The sequence below is a fragment of the Narcine bancroftii genome, chromosome 6 (assembly GCF_036971445.1).
Source record: "Narcine bancroftii isolate sNarBan1 chromosome 6, sNarBan1.hap1, whole genome shotgun sequence".
NCBI lineage: Eukaryota > Metazoa > Chordata > Chondrichthyes > Torpediniformes > Narcinidae > Narcine > Narcine bancroftii.
The window spans coordinates 188,570,740-188,591,107 of record NC_091474.1 but is presented as its reverse complement, the minus strand read 5'-3'; the positions used below and the strand labels follow the sequence as shown (position 1 = coordinate 188,591,107).

At 38.6% G+C, this 20,368-nt stretch overlaps 1 protein-coding gene across 4 annotated transcripts in view; it reads left to right on the top strand.

The window, feature by feature from the left end:
- Positions 1 to 19,924, top strand: part of med23 (mediator complex subunit 23) — a 96,831-nt gene extending 76,907 nt beyond the window's left edge. For 3 of the 4 annotated variants that reach the window (XM_069887021.1, XM_069887022.1, XM_069887023.1), the window contains one exon: positions 1,197 to 2,820. In XM_069887021.1, the coding sequence (XP_069743122.1) occupies positions 1,197 to 1,570 (374 nt within the window). In that variant the 3' untranslated portion in view covers positions 1,571 to 2,820. Of the gene's footprint in view, positions 1 to 1,196; positions 2,821 to 3,005; positions 3,172 to 8,850; positions 8,924 to 9,198; positions 9,414 to 11,796; positions 11,918 to 17,581; positions 17,714 to 18,080 lie in introns of those variants that run through there. The other variant, XM_069887024.1, reaches the window with a different exon arrangement.
- The last annotated feature ends 444 nt before the right edge of the window (positions 19,925 to 20,368 follow it).

Here is a 20,368-nt window from a genome sequence, read left to right as displayed (position 1 = left end):
TACCCTGCCAGGTACTCCGTCAAGGTCTGTTGCCTTGTGAGGGTTCACCCTCTTGAATGATGTTCTGATGTCGTCCTCAGAGACAGATACCACAGGGTCCTAAGCCTTTTCAGGGATTCTAGTAGCCACTGTTTGGTAGTTCTTTTCAAAATGGGCATTGGTGGCAATGAAGCATCACAGCCATCTATAGCTTTTGCCTTTGCTTTGTAGGCTGTAGTGGCCAGCAGTCCCTGCCATAGCTGGCATGTTTGTCTCTGTCTCTAGCCTCCTTTAGAATTGCCACTTTGTTTCAGAGATTACCTTCCACAGGTCGTACCTGGACTTACAAAGCTCTCGATCCCTGGCCTTAAATGTCCTTGTTCTCGCCCTTAGCAGGCTGCGGATTACTGATTCATTCAGGGCTTCTGGTTGGGGAACGCCCGGTGTTTGTGCTTGGGCCCACACTCATCCACACAGGTCTTGATAAAGTCGGTGACACCTGTTGCATATTCATTCAAGTCTACGGATGAGTTCTTGAATATGTTCCAGTCTACCGAGTCAAAACAGTCCTGCAAATGGTCCTCCACCTCCCTTGACCACACTTTTGCTGCCTTACCACTGGTGCAGTGGTCTTCAGTGTTTGCTTGAACACTGGGAGTAGGAGTACAGCCATGTGATCAGACCTGCCGAAGTGTGGTCATGGTATGGCTCGATGTGCATTCTTCATGGCAGTGCAGCAGTGGTCAAGTGTGTTGGTATCCTGGCCTTGCATGCGACATTTTATCAGAGACTTCTTCAGGTTGGCCTGATTGAAGTCTCCTACATTGATCGGGAAGCCATTCTTTGTCTTTTCTCCAGAGGTCTCCAGTGGTTCCACATCATTATTCATTTCTTTTTCTTCTCTAAAAGGTTACCTTGATTCGAGGGAAGGGTTTAGTTTAGATTTTTAGTTTTTTTAAAATCTATTATTTTAATACCACAGTTTAATAAACAGGTCTGACATGGTTGTGTACATTAACTTTTTTACTAGATTGAGTTATAAGTAACTATTAATGTAGTTGTACATATTTTATTATCTAACTGTTGTCTTTTTTTTCCTCTCCCTTTGGTATGGATTTACCTGTATACAATTGATTCATTATGTAATCGATATTTATTTTGTATGCACCTTTTTTAAGCATACATCTTAAGAATATTCATTTTTGCTTTCATTGTAGACCGACCTGTGACATATTTGTACAACACCCTTCATTACTATGAGAGACACCTCCGGGATCGTACAAATCTGAAACGCAAACTTGTTCATGCAGTTATTGGTTCTCTAAAAGATAACCGTCCACAGGGCTGGTGTTTAAGTGAAACCTATTTGAAGTCTGCTATGAACGCACGTGAGGATAATCCATGGATTCCAGATGACACTTATTACTGCAAGTTGATTGGACGATTAGTGGAGAATATCCTTCTTCTGTGCTTCCTTTTTAAGCATTCGAACTGCAATGAGTGTTTTTTTTTAAAAAGAAAGCTCAGACGTCTAACATTAATCTCAATAGAGATTGTTTCAATAAAAACAATTGTCTTTTCAGGAAAATAGATTACTGGTACTAGAGGTTTTTGGTCTAAAGAGGTTTTTGTTCTACAAAGACTGGAAAGATTATTATGGTCTTTACCTAAAATTATAAGGGATACTACAGATATAAAGTTTTTTTATTGCTTCTTCCAGAATTTTTAAGAATTCCAAGTGCAGAGAAAATCTACTGCTTTAAAACCAGAATTAATAGCTCCAGTTGATTGAAGAGCTTTATTTGTAGTGTATTTAATTTTATAGCATATATTGTTTTTGCAATCCAGTTGATTTTGTTGAGTGGTGCCAGCTGCTAGGAAAATCCTTGTTTTTCAACAGGGGATAAATTACAATTTGTATATTTTTTGGCTTGAACAAGTCATGCAAGAGACTTGAAAGAGTTATATTTGCATGAGTCAATGTCATCAGTTCTATGCAGAACAGCTAGCAAAACCCAGTCAAATTTGTGTCCAGCTGTTTTTGGATTATGGTACAATTTCTCTGCTGTGAAGATACATGAATTAGCCCTTTGTCTAGGCCATGTTCTTCCCACTCCATGTTAACCTGGCAGCGATGCCTGGACCAAACACTATGGGCTTTCTGATCCCAGAATCTCTTGGTGAGGCAACAATCAGATAAAACGCAACACGGCCTTGCCCTATGTACTGCTGAAGTTCCTCTTCCAGAATGACTGAGAGGAGTGAAGGTTTTTTAGTATCTTTGATAGAAAGGTACATTTAATAAAAGAAAGCTAATTTTTTTTTAATATTAAACCAAGTAAAAGAAAATATATCAGTGAGCTTTATTTCCTTATTTCCAGGTGATGAATTCTCAAATGAATGAGAATTCAAATTCTATGCAAAGTCTAGCCAATATAAAATAGCTGACACTAGTCTAAACTGCTAGGATCAGTCATTTGGCTTGCCCCAGACAGGGTGATTTCAGTTTCTGTACTTAACTGTGTTCAGCTGAAGACTGAGGATTACATATACATCTGCCAGTTTACTTCAGCGCTATTTTTGGTTTATTTTGCTGAGATTTAAAGTTTTCTACTGATGATGATTAAGAATGAGTAAAGAAGAAGAACTTGTGTAGAAGCCAAAGTAGGTCATGCAGCCTCTTATGCCATCCATTAAGACATGGGTGAGTTTTTATTTCAGCATGACTTTCCTCCATATCTCTTTATAAAACATAAAACACTATCCAACAGTAATCATTTGTTCTACTCTTTTTATGTGTTGACTGTATTAATATATTAAATATTGTTCAGTACCCGAAAATCATTGTTTTCAATTTTTTAGTGAGATATGTCTTTGTCCTGCTGAGTTTCTCCAACACATTTGTGTATTGCACTTGTCCCCAGAATCTGCATATTTTCTTGTTTAACTTGTCTGTTCTGCATTTTGTTTATTATTTTGTGTGAAAGCCTGTTGTTCAGTAATATTTCCCTTAATCAGTCCTTCAGCTATGGCAGGGAAATCACCAGGTCCATTTCCAAACTGTGATTGGAGATTCAATGAATTTCCCAACCCAGCAGCACATGCACTCCATGTAACATGTGTGGAGCTCATGGCATTGTCTGTATCAGGAAAGGAAGTTGGAAGTGCACTTCTAAATGTTGTTCTTAAGAGGTAAATATTATTAAAAATTACATTTAGCATTGGCATGAATGAAGCAGAAAGAATGGGTCAGTTTTAATATGAAAATGATCACTGTTTGTACAATGTAAAGAAAAGGTGTTTTGTATCGTTTAAAAAAAAAACCATTCTATGTGCAAACTTTTTCAAAATTCTTTGACCAATTTGCCAAGTGAGCCAGTGATGAGAGCATAAAGTTAGTCCCTGCTGTGAAAAAGTACTGTGTATTTCAGCATACGTTGACCCCCCCCCCCCCCCCTTTTCAGCCTCCTTTTAAGGGTTTTAAGTGACCCCAATTTTCTGGCTGCCTGAGATGCCCCCATTCACTGGCACATTGATATGCTGGGTGTTGGTTGGAGGTGATTGCTATCATGGAGGGCCCGTCAACACAATGCAGCACAAGACGAAAATATGAAGTAAGCTTTAAGTTGAAAGTGATAGAAATAGCCAAAAAAATCAACAACTGCACTGTGAGAAAATTTGATGTGCATGAGAAGTTGGTAAGAGATTGGAGGAAAAAAGAAGAGACTTTAAGAAAAATACCAAAAAAGGCAATGTTCTTTGGGGGAAAAAAAAGGAATCACTCGTTGGCCAGAGTTGAAAAAATCACGTTGCAGAATGGGTACATGAACAAAAGCAAGGTTACTGCATAGTCACGCAAAATAAAATAAAAACATTTGCATCCAAGTGACACCCAGATCCCAGAGATGATTTTGAGGGTACAGTAGGCTGGTGCAATCATTTCAAGAAGAGGAAAAATCTGGTATTCAGTCAAAAAAACAAAAATTGCACAGAAACTACCAAAAGATTTTGATCATAATGTTGTAAGTTTTCACCAGTTTATTATATGGAACTGGCAGAAACACCATGAATTTCAACCTGGTAGACAATAGAACTGGGGAATGGAAATGTGTTAAAACTGCAAACCAGAAGTACAGACTACAAAAGGACCAGGTTTCCTGTGGTGTTTTTGTGCGTGGCCAATGAGACAGATAAGGCCCATGCTAATCTTCAAACGCAAAATTAAACCGAATATGAAATTCCCTGCAGCGATTTTTGTACATTTTCTTGAAAATGGTGTAAAACTATGGATAGACAATGTGTGGAACAGACAGCTAGGGAGTTTACACAAAAAAACAGATTTTTCTGGTCTGGGATAAGTTTCATAGCCACTTAACTGAGCACGCTAAAAGTAGATTAGCCCTACGTCATACTTGCATGGCAGTTATCCCGGGTGGTTTGATGTCTATATTGCAACCTCTTGATGTCTGCTTGAGCAAACCATTCAAAGACCGTGTGCGCGAGGAATGGAATACATAGATGTCGAATGCAGTAAAGTCGTTTACAAAAGGTGAGGTAGTGCATTCTGCATCAGTTGTTATGCTGTGTAACTTCGAGCTTAAGGCATGGGACAAAGTTAAAGAATGTGATAAAATCATTTAGAAAGTGCTGTATCTCTTGTGTAATTGATGGCACGAAAGGTGATTTATTGTTGGACACTGACGATGAAGCTGAAACTGCCTCATCAGATTCGGACTGGGACTCATGATGACTGTTTAAACAGTGATGTTCTTGCCGCCATCTTTGCTTCAGACAATGATAGCGAGAGTGATTTTGAAGGGTTCTAACTGTTGTTTTCAATTAAAATCTCAATGAAATCTGTTGCAGTTGAAATTTCTTTTTGGTTTTTCAAGGGTTGACTCATACGCTGGATCAGCGTGGATTAGATTTTGAGCTGAATTTAAGCTCTCAAAAGTATATCCGACGTTTAAGTCAACCCTAATTTTTTGAGAGATCTTTTTGAGTTTCACGACTCAACTTTGTATTTTGAAAGTTGTACATGTTTGAGATTGAATAATACTAGACAACAATTTTTTTTCGGATATTTTGCTTTCTGAAAACAAGTTGGGGATTGTGATAGAAAACTTCAAACTGAGCACAAAGATGACTTCACATTTGTTGTATTAGATAGGAAGATGGAGAAACATTAAATTAGCTTTTATTAAATTCAACATTAAGTATATACTCGCCACAAATGTAAGAATGTATCACAGCTGATGCGACATTGATAAGATATTTCTGTTGTAGAGAATCTTCCTGAAGACAATAAGTACACTCACAATATTGCCTGAAGAATATGTGCATCAGCATGCGATCAATTTGTATCCGTGTAATGCACATCATCTGTGAGCTGCTTTTATAGCCTTTCTGCATCTATCCTGACGAAGTATGCCCAGGCCTAAAACAACCTGCACTGAGTGCATACCAAAGCATACTTGGACTGACTAAAACAGCTTGCTTTGTGGACAATAGACCAGTAGGCTTAAAACAAAATGATAGGAAATCACAAAATAGGCTACATTTTTATTTTAAAGTGTGAGAGAATACACAAACTACTCAAAAGTGTTCAGGAAGCAATATCTTCCTTGTCCAGTGTAATCCTATTACCTGTATGCTGCATACTTTCGTCCTCATCACCTGGGAAAATAACATAGCTGAACCATTACAGCTCAATTCTCTCTTGGTCCCCATTCCCACCATTAATTCAAAATAACTTGCATTTGGTTTGTGTTTTTATCTTGGGTGAACTTAAGAGCAGGGGAGGAAATTGTCAGATGTATTTTTTCATGTGTAGTAACAGGTTAGAATTAATGAGTGGGATAAAGCAAGTATTTATAAGGAGCAGGCTGCATTTAATTTTATAAGGACCAACAAGTTTGGTATTTTACCTTAAAAGTTGCATTCAACAATTGCAGGTTGATCTTTGCCACCACCTTTCAGAACTCTTGATATCCACTGGGAGATCAGACTCAGGATTCATTGTGGTGAAGTGTAGTGTTTATGGCACCATCAGAGTGTACAATTAGAACCATCTTAGGACATTACTATATAAAAAAAGTGCACGAAAAATAAGGCCGTGTCTTTGATCATTCAGGAATTGGATGGCAGCGGGGAAGAAGCTGTCCTTGTGCCGCTGAGTGCTCGTCTTTAGGCTCCTGTACTTTGTCTCCGATCGTAGCAGAGTGGCCTGGGTGGTTGGGGGGGGGGGTCTTTGAGGATTGAGGCTGCTTTTTTAAGACACTGCCTCATGTAGATATCCTCAATGGAGTGAAGTCTGGCGCCTGTGATGTCACAGGCTGAGTTAACAACCTTCTGGAGTTTATTCTTGTCCTCCATACCAGGCAGTGATGCAACCAGCCAGAATGGTCTCCACAGTACACCTGTAGAAGTTTACGAGAGTCTTCAGTGACTACTGAATCTCCTCAGACACCTCACAGGGTATAGCTGCTGGCGAGTCTTCTTTGTGATTGCATCAATGTGGAGGCTCAAGGACAAATCCTCAGAGAAGTTGACGCCCCGGAATTTGAAGGTCTTGACCCTCTCCACAACTGAGCCCTCGATAAGGGCTCGTGTCCCCTGACTTCCTCTTGAAGTCCACAATCATCTCCTGTGTTTTGTTGATGTTGAGCGCAAGGTTGCTGTTATTATACCATTCAACGAACTGATCTATCTCCCTCCTTTACACTTCCTCATTTATTGTGGAAGACTTCAATCAGGCCTGAAGAAGTCTCTGACAAACTACCACCAACATATCACACGTGAGACCAGGGGAACCAACACACTTGACCTCTTGTACACCACCATGAAAAATGCATCTCGAGCCATACCACAACCTCACGTTGGCAAGGCTGATCACCTGGCTGTACTTCAACTCCCCATCTACAAGCAGATGTGATTCTGCCGACAACTGTGGTGTCATCAGCAAACTTGTAATGGCATTGGAATTGTGCCTGGCCACACAGTCGTGGGTGTATAACAAATAGAGCAGTGGGCTAAGCACACATCCTTTGGGTGTGCCTGTGTTGATGATCATTGAGAGGGATGATATTGTTTCTAATTCGTACTGACTGTGGTCTTCCAATGAGAGAGTCAAAGATCCAGTTGCAGAGGGGGGTGCAGATGTCTAGAGTTTGTAGTTTCTTGACCAGCGCTGAGGGAATAATGGGATTGAAGACCGAGCTGTAGTCTATGAAGAGCAGCCATATGTATGAGTTGCTGTTTGAGGGATCCAGAGCTGAGTGGTGAGCCAGTGATATTGCATCTGCTGTAGAGCGATTGTGACAATAGGTGAATTGCAGATCTTTGCTTAGTATGTGTTAATTCTGGCCATGACCATCCTCTCAAAGCACTTCATTGCAGTAGAAGTTAGTCCTACTGGGCAGTAGTCATTGAGGCACCCCATGCTACTCTTGGGTACCGGAATGATTTATGCCCTTTTGAAGCTTGTGAAAACCTCTGATTGATGCAATGAGAGGTTGAAAATGTTCGTGAACACTCCAGCTAGTTGGTTGGTGCAGATTTTCAGTACTTCTGTCAGGGTTCACCCTCTTGAATGATGTCTGGCATCACTCTCAGAGATAGATATCACAGGATCCTCAGCCTTTTCAGGGATTCTAGTAGGTAGTGTTTGATGGTTCTTCTCATAGTGGGCATAGGTGTTCAGCTCATCAGGTAGTGAAGCATTGCTGCCATCTATAGTATTTGCCCTCGTTTTGTAGGCTGTAATGGCCTGCACTCCCTGCCATAGCTGGTGTGTATCTATCTGCTTCCTCTAGTATTGCCATTTTGTTTCAGAGATGGTCTTCTGCAGGTTGTGCCTGGACTCAATATAAAGATTTTGATCCTTGACCTTAAATGGCCTTGTTCTCTCCCTCAGCAGGTAGTGAATTCTCTGATTCATCCAGGCTTCTGGTTGGGGAACACCCAGTATTTGCGCGTGGGCACACACTCATCCACACAGGTCTTGATGAAGTCAGTGACACCTGTTGCATATTCATTCAAGTCTATGGATGAGTTCAAGCATTCCTGCAGATGCTCCACTGCCTCTCTCAACCATACCTTCGCCACTGGTGCTGTGGTCTTTCAGTCTCTGCTTGTAGATGGGGAGTTGAAGTACAGCCAGGTGATCAGCCTTGCCAACGTGAGGTTGTGGTATGGCTCGAGATGCATTTTTCATGGTGGTGTACAAGAGGTCAAGTGTGTTGGTTCCCCTGGTCTCACGTGTGATATGTTGGTGGTAGTTTGTCAGAGACTTCTTCAGGCCTGATTGAAGTCTTCCACAATAATCAGGAAGGCATCCAGATGTGCTGTCTCACAGATTAAGCACATAGAACCTGCTTAAGTTAGACTTTGCACAGGAACAAGTCCATTGTTTTCAATGGAAAGGAACAGATATAAGGGAGCATTTTTTTTTCTCTCTAGGTAATGTAACTTTTCCTTTTTAAATTTGATTAAATGGCTAATTGTGTAAATATCTTGTTTATTTCAGATTTTGTTTCATAATTTTTAGTACATTTCAATTGTTGGATTTTAATTTTAAATGTTTATGCAAGTCTGATACTTAAATGTGCATGATAGTTAACAGATTCAATAATCAATTATGGCATGACTTCACCTGGCAGTTAAAAGCTTTCTTCCAGTTATATCTTTGGTCACGACTTGTTCTCAGTCATCAGAAGCTCAGAGTTAATGTCAAAATAGATCTTGTAAATCTTAATTTCATGTAAAAAAGAATACAGTCTGGTTTTTCTTAAAATCCTATTGTTAGTTCATGAAAGTGGGCCAATATCTTAGATATTTGATCCTGCAGTATTAATTTTATTTTTTTTTCAGTCAACCTTCAGTACCAAGAGAAAATATTACTGCTTGGATGAATGCAATTGGACTTGTAATAACTGCATTGCCTGTAAGTCAGAAAGTTCTTGTCACTCTGTTTATGTTAAACAATAATCGACATAGTAGTATGATGTGAAGAAGACTCTGATCATAAGATGTGGTCAATCCTAAAACAGTATTTGCCGCTTGAGTTAAAACATCAAGAAATCTTAGATGCTTGATAGATAGAAAAATAGCCTAAAATGGAGAGTAGAATGGCATATTGTTATTTGGCTCTGGGGAAAAATAGAGCTTTCAAATAAAGATTTTTCTTCTACAGAATAATGTTTTATTTTATGTTTAAAGGAACCCTACTGGATAGTATTGAATGATCACATTGTGAGTGTTATCAACAGTGCTACACTGACCTCGGACACTGAATGGGTTGGCTATCCATTCCAACTTTTTGATTTCACTGCTTGCCATCAGTCTTATTGTGAGATGTACTGCAGCTATGTTCTTGCCTTGGCACACGCAGTGTGGCACCACTCGAGTATTGGACAGCTTTCCCTTATCCCGAAGTATGTAACAGAAGTCTGTATGTCGATCTCTTGCTGAAGTGTTGTCTGTTAGTATGGAATGCTGTTTACTTTAGAAATGTTGTGGACTTTCATGTTTGCCTATTTTCTTAGTGATGCTACAGAACCATCACGTTCTAATGCAGGTGGGTCAAACTATGACTCAGTTAATAGCACTCTTATCCGTCTTAGGTTATGCATTCAAATCTCAGTCATGAACATTGTCTCTTGTAATTGGGATCTTGCATAACTTGGAGATCTTGTGTTTTGGATAGGAGGCACTTGGATACAAATATAAAAAATCCTTTAAGGTGGAAGGGGGAAATCTTCCCCATATATCTGCAATTGACATGTTCAAAACAGATTACCTGTTCATTTAGCTCAAGATTATGGAATCTTGATGTGCTTGCCATAAATTTCACCTCAAAAGAACTTAGTTAGACATCTTTAGATTGTGAGAGGCTATTCTTGTCCAAGTCATACCCCAACCTGATTGAATCAAGCATGCTGAATTCCCATCCTAGCTCCTTTCTCCCCTGTTCTATCTTGGGAATTTTATCTGCTCTGCTTGGTTTAGTCTCTTGTTTTAGTTTCTGTTTCTGCTCCTGTTCTTCCAGAACTTGCTCCAAGCAATTTATTTTTGTTCCTGTGATTACCAAGCCCACATATTGCAACATTCTTTCGGCGCTATGGTCTCTTCCCAAATGATCCTGCCATAATCCAGCATTTTAATTAAAAATTAAAATATACAATTGGAAACCTAGAATTATTACAGCACAAAAGCAGACATGTCAGACTATTCTCCTGCATCAGCTGTCTACCAACCAAAAATGAAGAATTGAATTGGAAATCACAAGGCAAGAATGAAAGACATGCAAATAAAGGAATATGTGTGTCTTTCATTCACAAATCCAGTTTATGGCGGGTTATATAAAGATGACTTTATTGTCATATGTTTAAAATACTGAAGGAATTCCGCAGGTAAGGCAACATAAGTGGAGAGATTAATAGAGTTGATTTTTCAGATTAATGATTTTTAGAACTTGAAAAATGACACTTGACCTCCGTTGTTAAATGATACTTTCTCTGTTTTGACAATTTTCCTTTGCAGTCTTAGTGGTACCAAAACTAAAAGGGTAAGGGAGTTTTTGAAGAAATGAAAACCTTCTCCTTGTCCATCTTTTTAAAGACCCTTCATTAATCACTCTTGATTAATGAGCTGACAAGAAATTATAGAATATAATTAAAAGTTGTATATTCATAGTGACTTCTGAGCTGTGGTGAGTTATTTTCTGTAACGGGACTTATTCATCCTCTGTTCTGTTCGAGCGTGAAATTAACTAGGGCAATTTACACAGTAAAAAATGTAATGAAATGGCTGCGGCCCAAATGAAGTTGATAGTGAGATCACAGAATAATTGGAGGGGCTGGCACATGTTTATTTTAAAAGGATATTGAGAGTAAAAGTTAGCAAGTCCTAATTATTTAACTCAGACTTGAAGAATGTCAAGTAACTTTCACAATAAATGTGCTCAGAAATCGACAGGGTTCTTGCTTAGTACTGTTGACAGTGTAGCCAATAGGAAATAGAACAATACTCTGCAGACTGAATTTTGCTAGAAATGTGTATTGAATGATGTAATTTCCTTCATGGATCTGAGCAGTTAATGACGTTCCTTGCTGATGGCAATTTTAATATCCATTGTATTGTTTTAAATATCTGATGGCATACAGCTTTAGGATCTAAAATAGGTGACTGCAACAAAAAAAAATGTCAGTGGTGATCTTCCTGAAATTGGAATAATTTCAGTTTGGAAGGTAACCCAAGTGTAACAAAGGTGAACAATAAAGGGAATGACATAAAAATCTGACATAATTTTTCAGATCATTGCTAGAATTAGGTGTTAAATTAATGATAGCAGGGTACTTGATAGCATAAAATGATGGGTAGAATCTTTGTAGGATGCAATTAGGATTTTGACATGAAACTGTCAGGGCATATATTAGTGGTGTTTTACACAGTAAAAATCTGCTATACAGCTATTTGGACATCCTAATGGTTCAGAATATGGCTCACCAAGGCCCTGGTCCTGTTGCACCCTTTCAATTTACCAATGCCTTGGCTTTCATGCTCCTGTTCCACTCACCTAGTTCCAGTTCCTATGCTCTGTTTTTTAAACTTGCCTGGTTCACTGGACAATGTAATATGTTGTGCATCATAAAAGTGTATTGAAGAATAGAAATAACATCCAATGTTCTAGAAAATCTGCCCATCTGGTTGACCAAAATCACATAACAATGTCTTGGCAAAATAGCATATAATTTGATTACAACAGAAGCATAAATAAGAAAACTTAACAAAAATTAATAAACTGCTTCTCTTCAGATTTCTCACAGAAGTGTTGAAACCATTAGTGAAGACAGAATTCCAACTGTTGTATGTGTATCATCTTGTGGGCCCTTTTCTGCAAAGGTTCCAACAAGAAAGAACACGATGTATGCTTGAGGTCAGTACTTTATTTTTATCAATATTTGAATTTTAGGTATTGGCTCACAGTTCATGGTAATGAGCTACTGAGAGCATAATTATGGAAAATGAGTTTGCCATTTTTCGTACACAAACAACGTAATGGAAATACAGAACAAGTCGGACAGCATTTGTGAAGATTTGGATAACATCAGGTCAATTACCTTGTATCAGGAGGATATAAAAATAGAAATATTCAGTGCTTTAATGTAGTTATTGATATTATTTACTTTCTCCATTTGTCACCTCTCCAAATTTTAATTTATGTTCACTATTAAATAATCATTAAACTCATCATTTTAAATGATGATCCATATATTTTGGTTATAATTTAGAACAAAATGTGGCTCTTTTTCTTCATGAAACTTTCAGTGAGAAGGTGCCGATTTTATTTAAAAAAAATTTGCTAATGAATTCATTTTGTTGCTCTCAGCTGTCTCATGCAAATTGCTTGAAGTTCAATTTCCAATTAAGAAATGTAATCTTTATATTTAACTCTTACAGTTATGAAATGTTGTCAAGATCAGGTTTATTGTCACATTTTGCATAAAGCCCAGCTAGTCAATCCATACGTCAAGTAAAACACAACAAGGTGCAGAGAGATCAGTGAGAACATTATTTTGTTTGTTCAGGAGTCTGATAACAACCAGATTTTTTTTTTAAAAGTCTGACCTTGAATCTGGTGGTGCATGACCTCGTGCTCGTGAACCTTGTGATGGCAGAGGGAGGAGAGAGAGTGGGATAAATCGTGGTTGTTGTGAGATAGTGAAGTGTTGATGGAGTGGAGGAATGTTTGCATGATGGTTGAGCTGGGTTCAAAATTCTTCTCTTCCTTGTGGTCTTGGCTGGAGCACTTACCATACGACACAGTGATGTATCTTGACAGGTGTATTTGATGGTACATCTGTAGAAGCTGTTAAGTGTTGCAACTTAAGTGTAGAATTTCCTCTGGCTTTTGAGGAAGTAGAGGTGCTAATGCTCTTTCTTGACCATCACTTCAACATGGTTGGACCCAGCAGGTCAAAGAGGTGTTGGAAGGGCAGTTCAGTTTGTGAATTTTGGGCAGGGAATGGAAGTGGGTGGTACTTCTTTCTGGAGAGCCTTGAACCAAATAGCATGAACATGAAGCTGTGGAAAGTGTACAAAAGAGATTAACCAGGAAGTTGCCTTAATGAGAGAGGTTATGAGCAAAAAGGACAGACTTGGATTTTGTCTCTGGAGCATCAGAGGCTGAGGGGAGACCTGTTGGAGGAAAAAATTCAGAGCATTTATATGATATACAGTTAGAATTTTTAAAAAAAGACAGCGTTGCGCTGGTGCAGACCCATGAAGAGCAGGGAACAGAGACACGGCACTCTCACAGGGTTCAACCCCCCCCCCCCTCCCCCAGTCCAACTGCCGTCAGCTCCATACAGGCTTTAAATGGCCTGTTAAAGGAGCACAGGCTCTGGACTCAAGATGGCAGTGCCTATGATCGGCAGCAGCCACAAGGGGTTCCAGACTCCAGGGAAGTGGAGGACTGGCTCAGGGCACTAGAAAATGGGGAGACCACCCCTCATCTAAGAAAATGAAGCAGAGAAGACGACCCACGGGACGATGACCACAGCATCAGACCAGAAAGGGATTCTGCAGCTGAAAGAACCATACAGGCAGCAAACTATTGGTGACAAGGTAAGGAACCCACACAAGCTGTGTGGATTATCAAGGGACTTGCACCAGGCTGCAGACTGCTGGAGACTGGCTTGAAACTGGGTGAAGGGGTAGCAGATATCAGAACCAGGATGCAAGAGGCTGCCGAGGTACTATAGGATTCATATTGTAGGCTCGGATCTGGAATTCGGGTTGTTAATGGTTTATGTTGGACTCTGTGTGGCTGCAGGAGTGTTGGAGACTCTGGGGGACTCTGTTGCTTTTTCTCTGATTGTAAGAGATGTTTCAGGCAATTTCTATTGATGGTGATTGTCTGCCTTACAGCAGACAAAAGGCAATTTTGTGTAATATGACAATATTTTTATTTCATAACAATAAATTGAATCTTGTAAATGTCAAATACTTGAAGACATCCATTTAAGGTGAGAGAGGGAATGTTTTTAAGGAGATGATACACAGTAATATGTGCCATAAATGGGTTGCCAGAGACAAATGGAAGCAGACTTGATAGGTGTTTAAGAGGCTTCTAGATACACACATGAATATTACAGGGAATGGAGGGATGTGGATCATGTACAGGTAGAAGCAATTTAGTTTAATTTGGAATCAATTCGTGTTCAGCACAGATAGCGTGGGTCAAAGGGAATGTTTGTTTGCTGTTCTGTTCTATTGTCTATGTATTAAGGATTCACAATCAGTGGAGTCGATTTTTAAGTCTTGCGTAAATTATGCGATTATCAAAAGCCAATTTTTTGTGGGAAAATGAACTTAATATCTTTACAAGTTGTAGAACATGACCGCACAGTTTAGGCCCTTTGGCCCATGATGCTGTGCCTACCTATATAAAATCTACTCAATAATCTAAACTTTCCTACCTCACACCCGTAACCCTGCATTTTTCTTGCATCCATGTACCTGTCCAAGAGTCTTTTAAATGTCCTCTTTGCACCAGCTTCCACCACCATACCTGGCAATGCATTCCAGACACCCACTGCTCTCTGTGTAAAACAAAAAAATTACTCCTGATGTCTTCCATAATCTTTTCTCCCCTGTGGTATTTGCTACTGTTGCTCTGGGAAAAATGTGCTGACTGTCCGTCATATCTATGCATCTCGTAATCTTGTATACTTCTATTAAGTCACTTCTCATCATTCTTTCCTGGTAAACCTCCTCTCAGCCTCTCGAAACCTTTCACATCCTTCCTGTAATGAGGCTACCAGAACTGAACACAATATTCCAAATGTGGTCTAACCATAGTTTATAGAGATGTAATGTTACCTCTCGACTCTTGAATTCATTCCTGCTACTAATGAAGTACAGCATACCATAAGTGTCCTTAACTACCCTAACAACTTGAGAAATCTATGGATTTGAACCCCAAGGTTCCTCTGTTCTTCCTGCTATTAACCATCCATTTTCAATTTCCTAAATGCATCACCTCCCACTAATCCGGATTGAACTCCATCTCCCACTTATCTGCCCAGCTTTGCATCTTGTCGCTATCCTGTTGTAACCAATGGCAAACTTCTACACTATCTACAACAACTCCAACCTTCATGTCAACTGCATACTTACTGACCCATCCTGCTAATTCGTCCAGGTTGGTTATAAAAACACTAAGAGCAGGAGTCCCAGAAAAGATCCCTATGGAACTCCACTAGCCACTAACCTCCAGGCAGAATGTGTTCCATCTACTACTACCTTCTGTTTTCTGCAGGAAAGTCCATTCTGAATCCACAAACCCAAGGTTCCATGCATCCCATGCTTCATGACTTTTTGATGGCTTCCCTAAATACATCTTTGCTTCATATTTCTTCAGTAACTTTAGAAGAAAATATAATGGCCACTGCATGGTGGGTCAAAGAGCCTTTTGAGACAGAGCCACCTCATGGAAACTCAGATCAGCTATTATTGAATAGCTCTTTCATTGGGTTGGCGATGTGAACAAAGTTGATTAAATCTGACTGTTGATGGGTTTCCAGCAAGTGACCTAGTTGAAGGGTGGAGGTTGGGAACTAAAGGGGGGGCTAATCTTGGAGGGTTTGCATCTGACAGTCACTAGGGAATAGCAACTGGTGAATAGGTGAGCTGTGATTCCTGGTGGGTTAGAAGGGAAAGGAGATTGGATGTGAGGAGATGAGAGGCTTGAAGAAGAACTCAATAAATAGATTGAAAGGGAACTGCCCGAATCTATTCAAGGACATTTCATTGAAGCTGGGAAGAACTAATTCCCAGGGTGAAAGCTCATTTCTCCAGGAGATTTTGTTACAATCTGCACATATTGAGCAGCAGTAGACAATGAGCCAGACGGTGTTTAATTTTAAAACATTTAATTTTATTTCTAACTCTTAAGGATAGTTTAAAAGTTAAGACTATATTTTAATGCTAAATTTATCCCCAACTGTGTGTGTGATACCCAAACCCATTACAGTCCAGGCCAAAATCTAGAATTACTTCAGTCTTTTGATTTCAGTGTTGAAACATAGACCTTTGAAATTTGATGCCCAGAATTAATGATGAACTGATGGGAACACTGGAGTTGTAGCTGTTATAGACTCCTTGTGTTGCCTTTGAAGAAATGTCCATCCACACGAGCTGTGGTCATAATACGCCTGGTCCTATTGTAGGCACTCCACGAAGCTACTAACATTGGTCTCTTCCAGAGATCTTCACTGTTGCACTCAAAATGAAGTGGTCTCTCCAAGTGGCCTTCACTGTTAGTCACACTCAAAACAAAGCACTTTGCTTCCCAAAAGTCCCCCTGGCACAGGTCAATCCACTGAAAAACCCCTGTCATTCACAGACCCTGCTCAGCTCTGAATTCCACAAAAATAGCTGGCCACAAGAGCTGCTTCGAAAAGCTGCTTTCTCTTCAGCAGTCAGGATGGTTCTCCCTTGCAAAATCACAATGTCTTTGCAAATATATCGAATCTGGAGAAGACTATGACAAGCCTTCCCTCAGTTCTTCCAATGCATCAAATTGTCACTGGGCTGTGACTTATGATGGGGCTTGTGTTAAATGTTAATTATGACCATTCAGTTCCCCCTGTCTATATTATCCCTTACAGTGATAATCCCATTTACTAAAACTGAGGTTGTAATAATATCTATAAATGGTGTGTGCTGCTCCAGCACAAATGAAAATTCTGGAAGTGACTTCTTGGTGAATGTTGCACAGCATTGGGTGCAATTTCTTTTGTAGCATACACAGGGGACCTCAAAAGGTCCATCAGATTTTGTGAACCTTACGATGAGATCCCAATTCTTATTTGTGCATGATTTGATTTTTATTTTTCATACAAGCTGAATTAAGTAATGCCCAAAATGTAACTTCTAGACAGTTGCATCAATCTGGCCATAATTGCCTTTCAATCCCTTCTTTGGTGAGCCTTTAAATACTGTCACTTTTCCATTTGTTTACTTTGATTGCCATCTGTTTTTTTTCTAGCATTCTTCCCCCTGCTTAATATCATAGGGTATGCACTTTAGTTTTGTTTAAGTCACCCTGTAACATAATGATATATCTGAGACTGACCGCTGTGCAATACTACTGGAATTTTGAGACATTTGTCCCTTTTTCCCCATTTACGGAGGTTTCATTGGTCGTAGATGGATCATTATCCTTGAGGTCGTAGATGGATCATTATCCTTGAGGTCGTAGATAGATCATTATCCTTGAAATGTATCTTTGACAGCATCAATTTCTTTGGCATCTAAGCTTCTCAATCTTGACCAATGTTTTTTGAAAGTTTGTTTGAAGCCTCCTGAGCAGTTGGAAGATGATGTATGGAGTTGAAAGAGGTGGCAAGCTCAGTTTTAATTTCAAATGATTCATCACTTTGAATCTTGAGGTTATGCATTCTGTTTTTTTAATAGTTTAGCTCCATTTAGTTATTAATTGTTATTTGCATCAGAAGAGACCGTTTAAAAAAAGATGTTGGTGTGTTTATTATGATTTGCAATTAATAAGTATTTTAACATTCATCCCTTACAGATTGGCATAGCATTTTATGAGATGTTACAGAATGTAGATCAAAACAGTAAACATTTGAGCTATATGGACCCTATTTGTGATTTTCTGTACCATGTAAAGTACATGTTTACAGGAGACAGTGTGAAGGACCAGGTGAGTAAATTACAAAGATATCATTAAGTTTGTATCAGAATAAGGTTATAAAATTTAGCAGAAGGAAGATTATTTTCATTGTTTATTCATTTTATTGATCTTTGGTGAAAGTTGGAGAGTAGAGGATTTCAAGAATCTGAGATGGGCAGCAGTGCGAGCTGTTTATCCTGAATTACTGCTGGGCTTCAAGTTTGGAATCTTGGATGTTTTGAAGTCATGGGACTGGAAGACTATAATTGTCTTTGTGGCACTGCATTCCTGTTAATTCAAGTAAAAAAGAGCTATTGGGCATATGATGAATGCATGTACAGTGATTTTTGGGTCATAACTTCCACTCCATTCTGAGATTTTTGCTCTTTATTACTAGGTGGAAAAAATAATCTGTACATTAAGGCCAGCTTTAAAGCTTCGGCTACGCTTTGTGACGCACATAAGTAAAGTGGAACCAACAGCTCCAGTACAACCAACAAGCAGTGCCTCTCCAGCCATCTCTTCCAGCCAGGTGTCCACTGGTGTTGCTCTACCAGTGTCGCAATAAGAGGGCATGGACAACATTTTTATTTGGACGTTCGATGTATATATGTAGTATTTAAAGTCGATTCCTACCTTAAGACCACAATTTAATCCTTGCCTATTTTTCATTTGACAATGTAAATAACAGAGAGCAGGAAGGGGTCCCAGTAATGTGCAGAAGTAGCTTTCTATTCTGTAATATTGTGCCACTGAATTAAAATAAAATGAATTGTCTACTATGTTCAGCGGATCATTTGCTATGGGAAATATTGTAACTTAAAGAACTAATACTAAATACAATCTTAGTTTCTTTCTGTTGGTGATACCTTTTATTATTTTTCTCCATACCATGGAAAAGTTATTTAAGCTGAAGGCAACTTTTATTCTTGTTCTATAACCTATCGTTTGTTTAATTTTGTTCACAGACTGTAACCACTCATGTTTTTAACCAAATGCCAATATCCTAAGAACCCACTGCCATGTTCATATACCTTTTGCAACCTCACTTACTTTATTAGTTACTTTTTCTAACAGCATTCTGCTTTAATGCAGTTATTGCTTAAATGTGCAAACATCTTTTCAAAGGAGTTACATCTTCAGTTATCACTCTAACTTTTTGGAGAGTAGTCCTTGTTGCAAATGTTAATTCTTGAGGCTTTCTTTTGGAGAAAAAGGCAACTTGAAGGTTTCATGACAAATTTTTTTGAGCAGAATAGAATGTCTGGTGTATAGGCAACCCAGATTTCTTATTGGTGAATTTTTGTTTTTACATTATAAAATCACCTTTTTTTTTTAATAAGAACAGCTTGTATTTTTCATTATTAAAATGTTTCCAAATTCAAAAAAAGAGAGCATTTATCTAGTCATATGTGCATACTGGATAGAAACAAACCTTAAGCCTACTGAATACACATTGATGATTAAGTATCCATGTTCACCTATCCCTTCTTATTCTTCCATGTTCCCATTAACCTTCCCCAAATACTTCCACTCACCTACATTCGGAGCAATTTACAATGGCTCTACAGTCTACCAACTAGCATATCTTTTAGGGTGTAGGAAGAAACTGGAGCGCCCAGAGAAATCCACAAAATCACCAGGAAAACAAACATACTCTATACAGGCAACACCAGAGGTCAGGATTAAACTCACCTCTCTGAAGCTGAGAGGCAACCCCTCTACCAGGTGTGTTACTGTGCCACCCAATCTAATATGAGTACATGATGCCATTTCAATATCTGGCAGTATTTAAATTTTGTTTATTTAGATGTATTAATCTTTAAACAATTAAATCTTCAACCAGTTAATATTAACCTTTGTAACTGATAAAAATGACATAATAGAAATGGAAATAGCAAACAGATTTCATGACATGTTCATGACGATAGGTTCTGATTCTGACAATTTCTAAACAGCAATGAAAAATAAAAAAATTAAAATTTTGATAATCAATAAATATATTTTGTTAAAATTAAATGGCTGAGGTTTTGCAGATGTGTTGCTCTCCCATGTTAAATCTTAGCCAATTTAATTGATCAACCAACTTGCATAGCTTGTGTAGAACTCGGGTGAATGCTAAAGGTCTTTGAAATCTGAAGCATCACAAGGATGTAAAGTCCATTACCTCTGTACTTTAATAATAAAAAAATATACAATTTTGTGATAATAAAATGTATCTGACTTTGTTAATGACTTTGAGCATTGTTGTTGACCTCAAGGAATTGCAAGCTATTTTGTAGCAAATGAAATAATTTTGAAAGTTAATTATTATGCCCTACTATGGTACTATAAGTTGAGAATAACTTGTTCTATAAGTTTGGAGATGACTGATGAGACCAATGTGGCCCCACAGACTGACATGGTTTGGACAGGAATCGTTTAACTTAATTACTGGTAGTATTTGGATAGCTTGGGAGATGGAACACTGGTTCTGCCTTTTTATGTTGATATTTGAGACATTCCTTCATATATTTCCTTTGTTTACCTGTTAATTTCATAACATGTTAGAACTTAAAATGGAGTATTTTTATTAAGAATCTACTGTCAGGCATAAAGACTATGCGGCCTATCATTTGGACCCAAAATGATTTAGTTATATCCTCCATGTGCTGGGGATGTTGGTTGACTTATTCAACCTTAAGT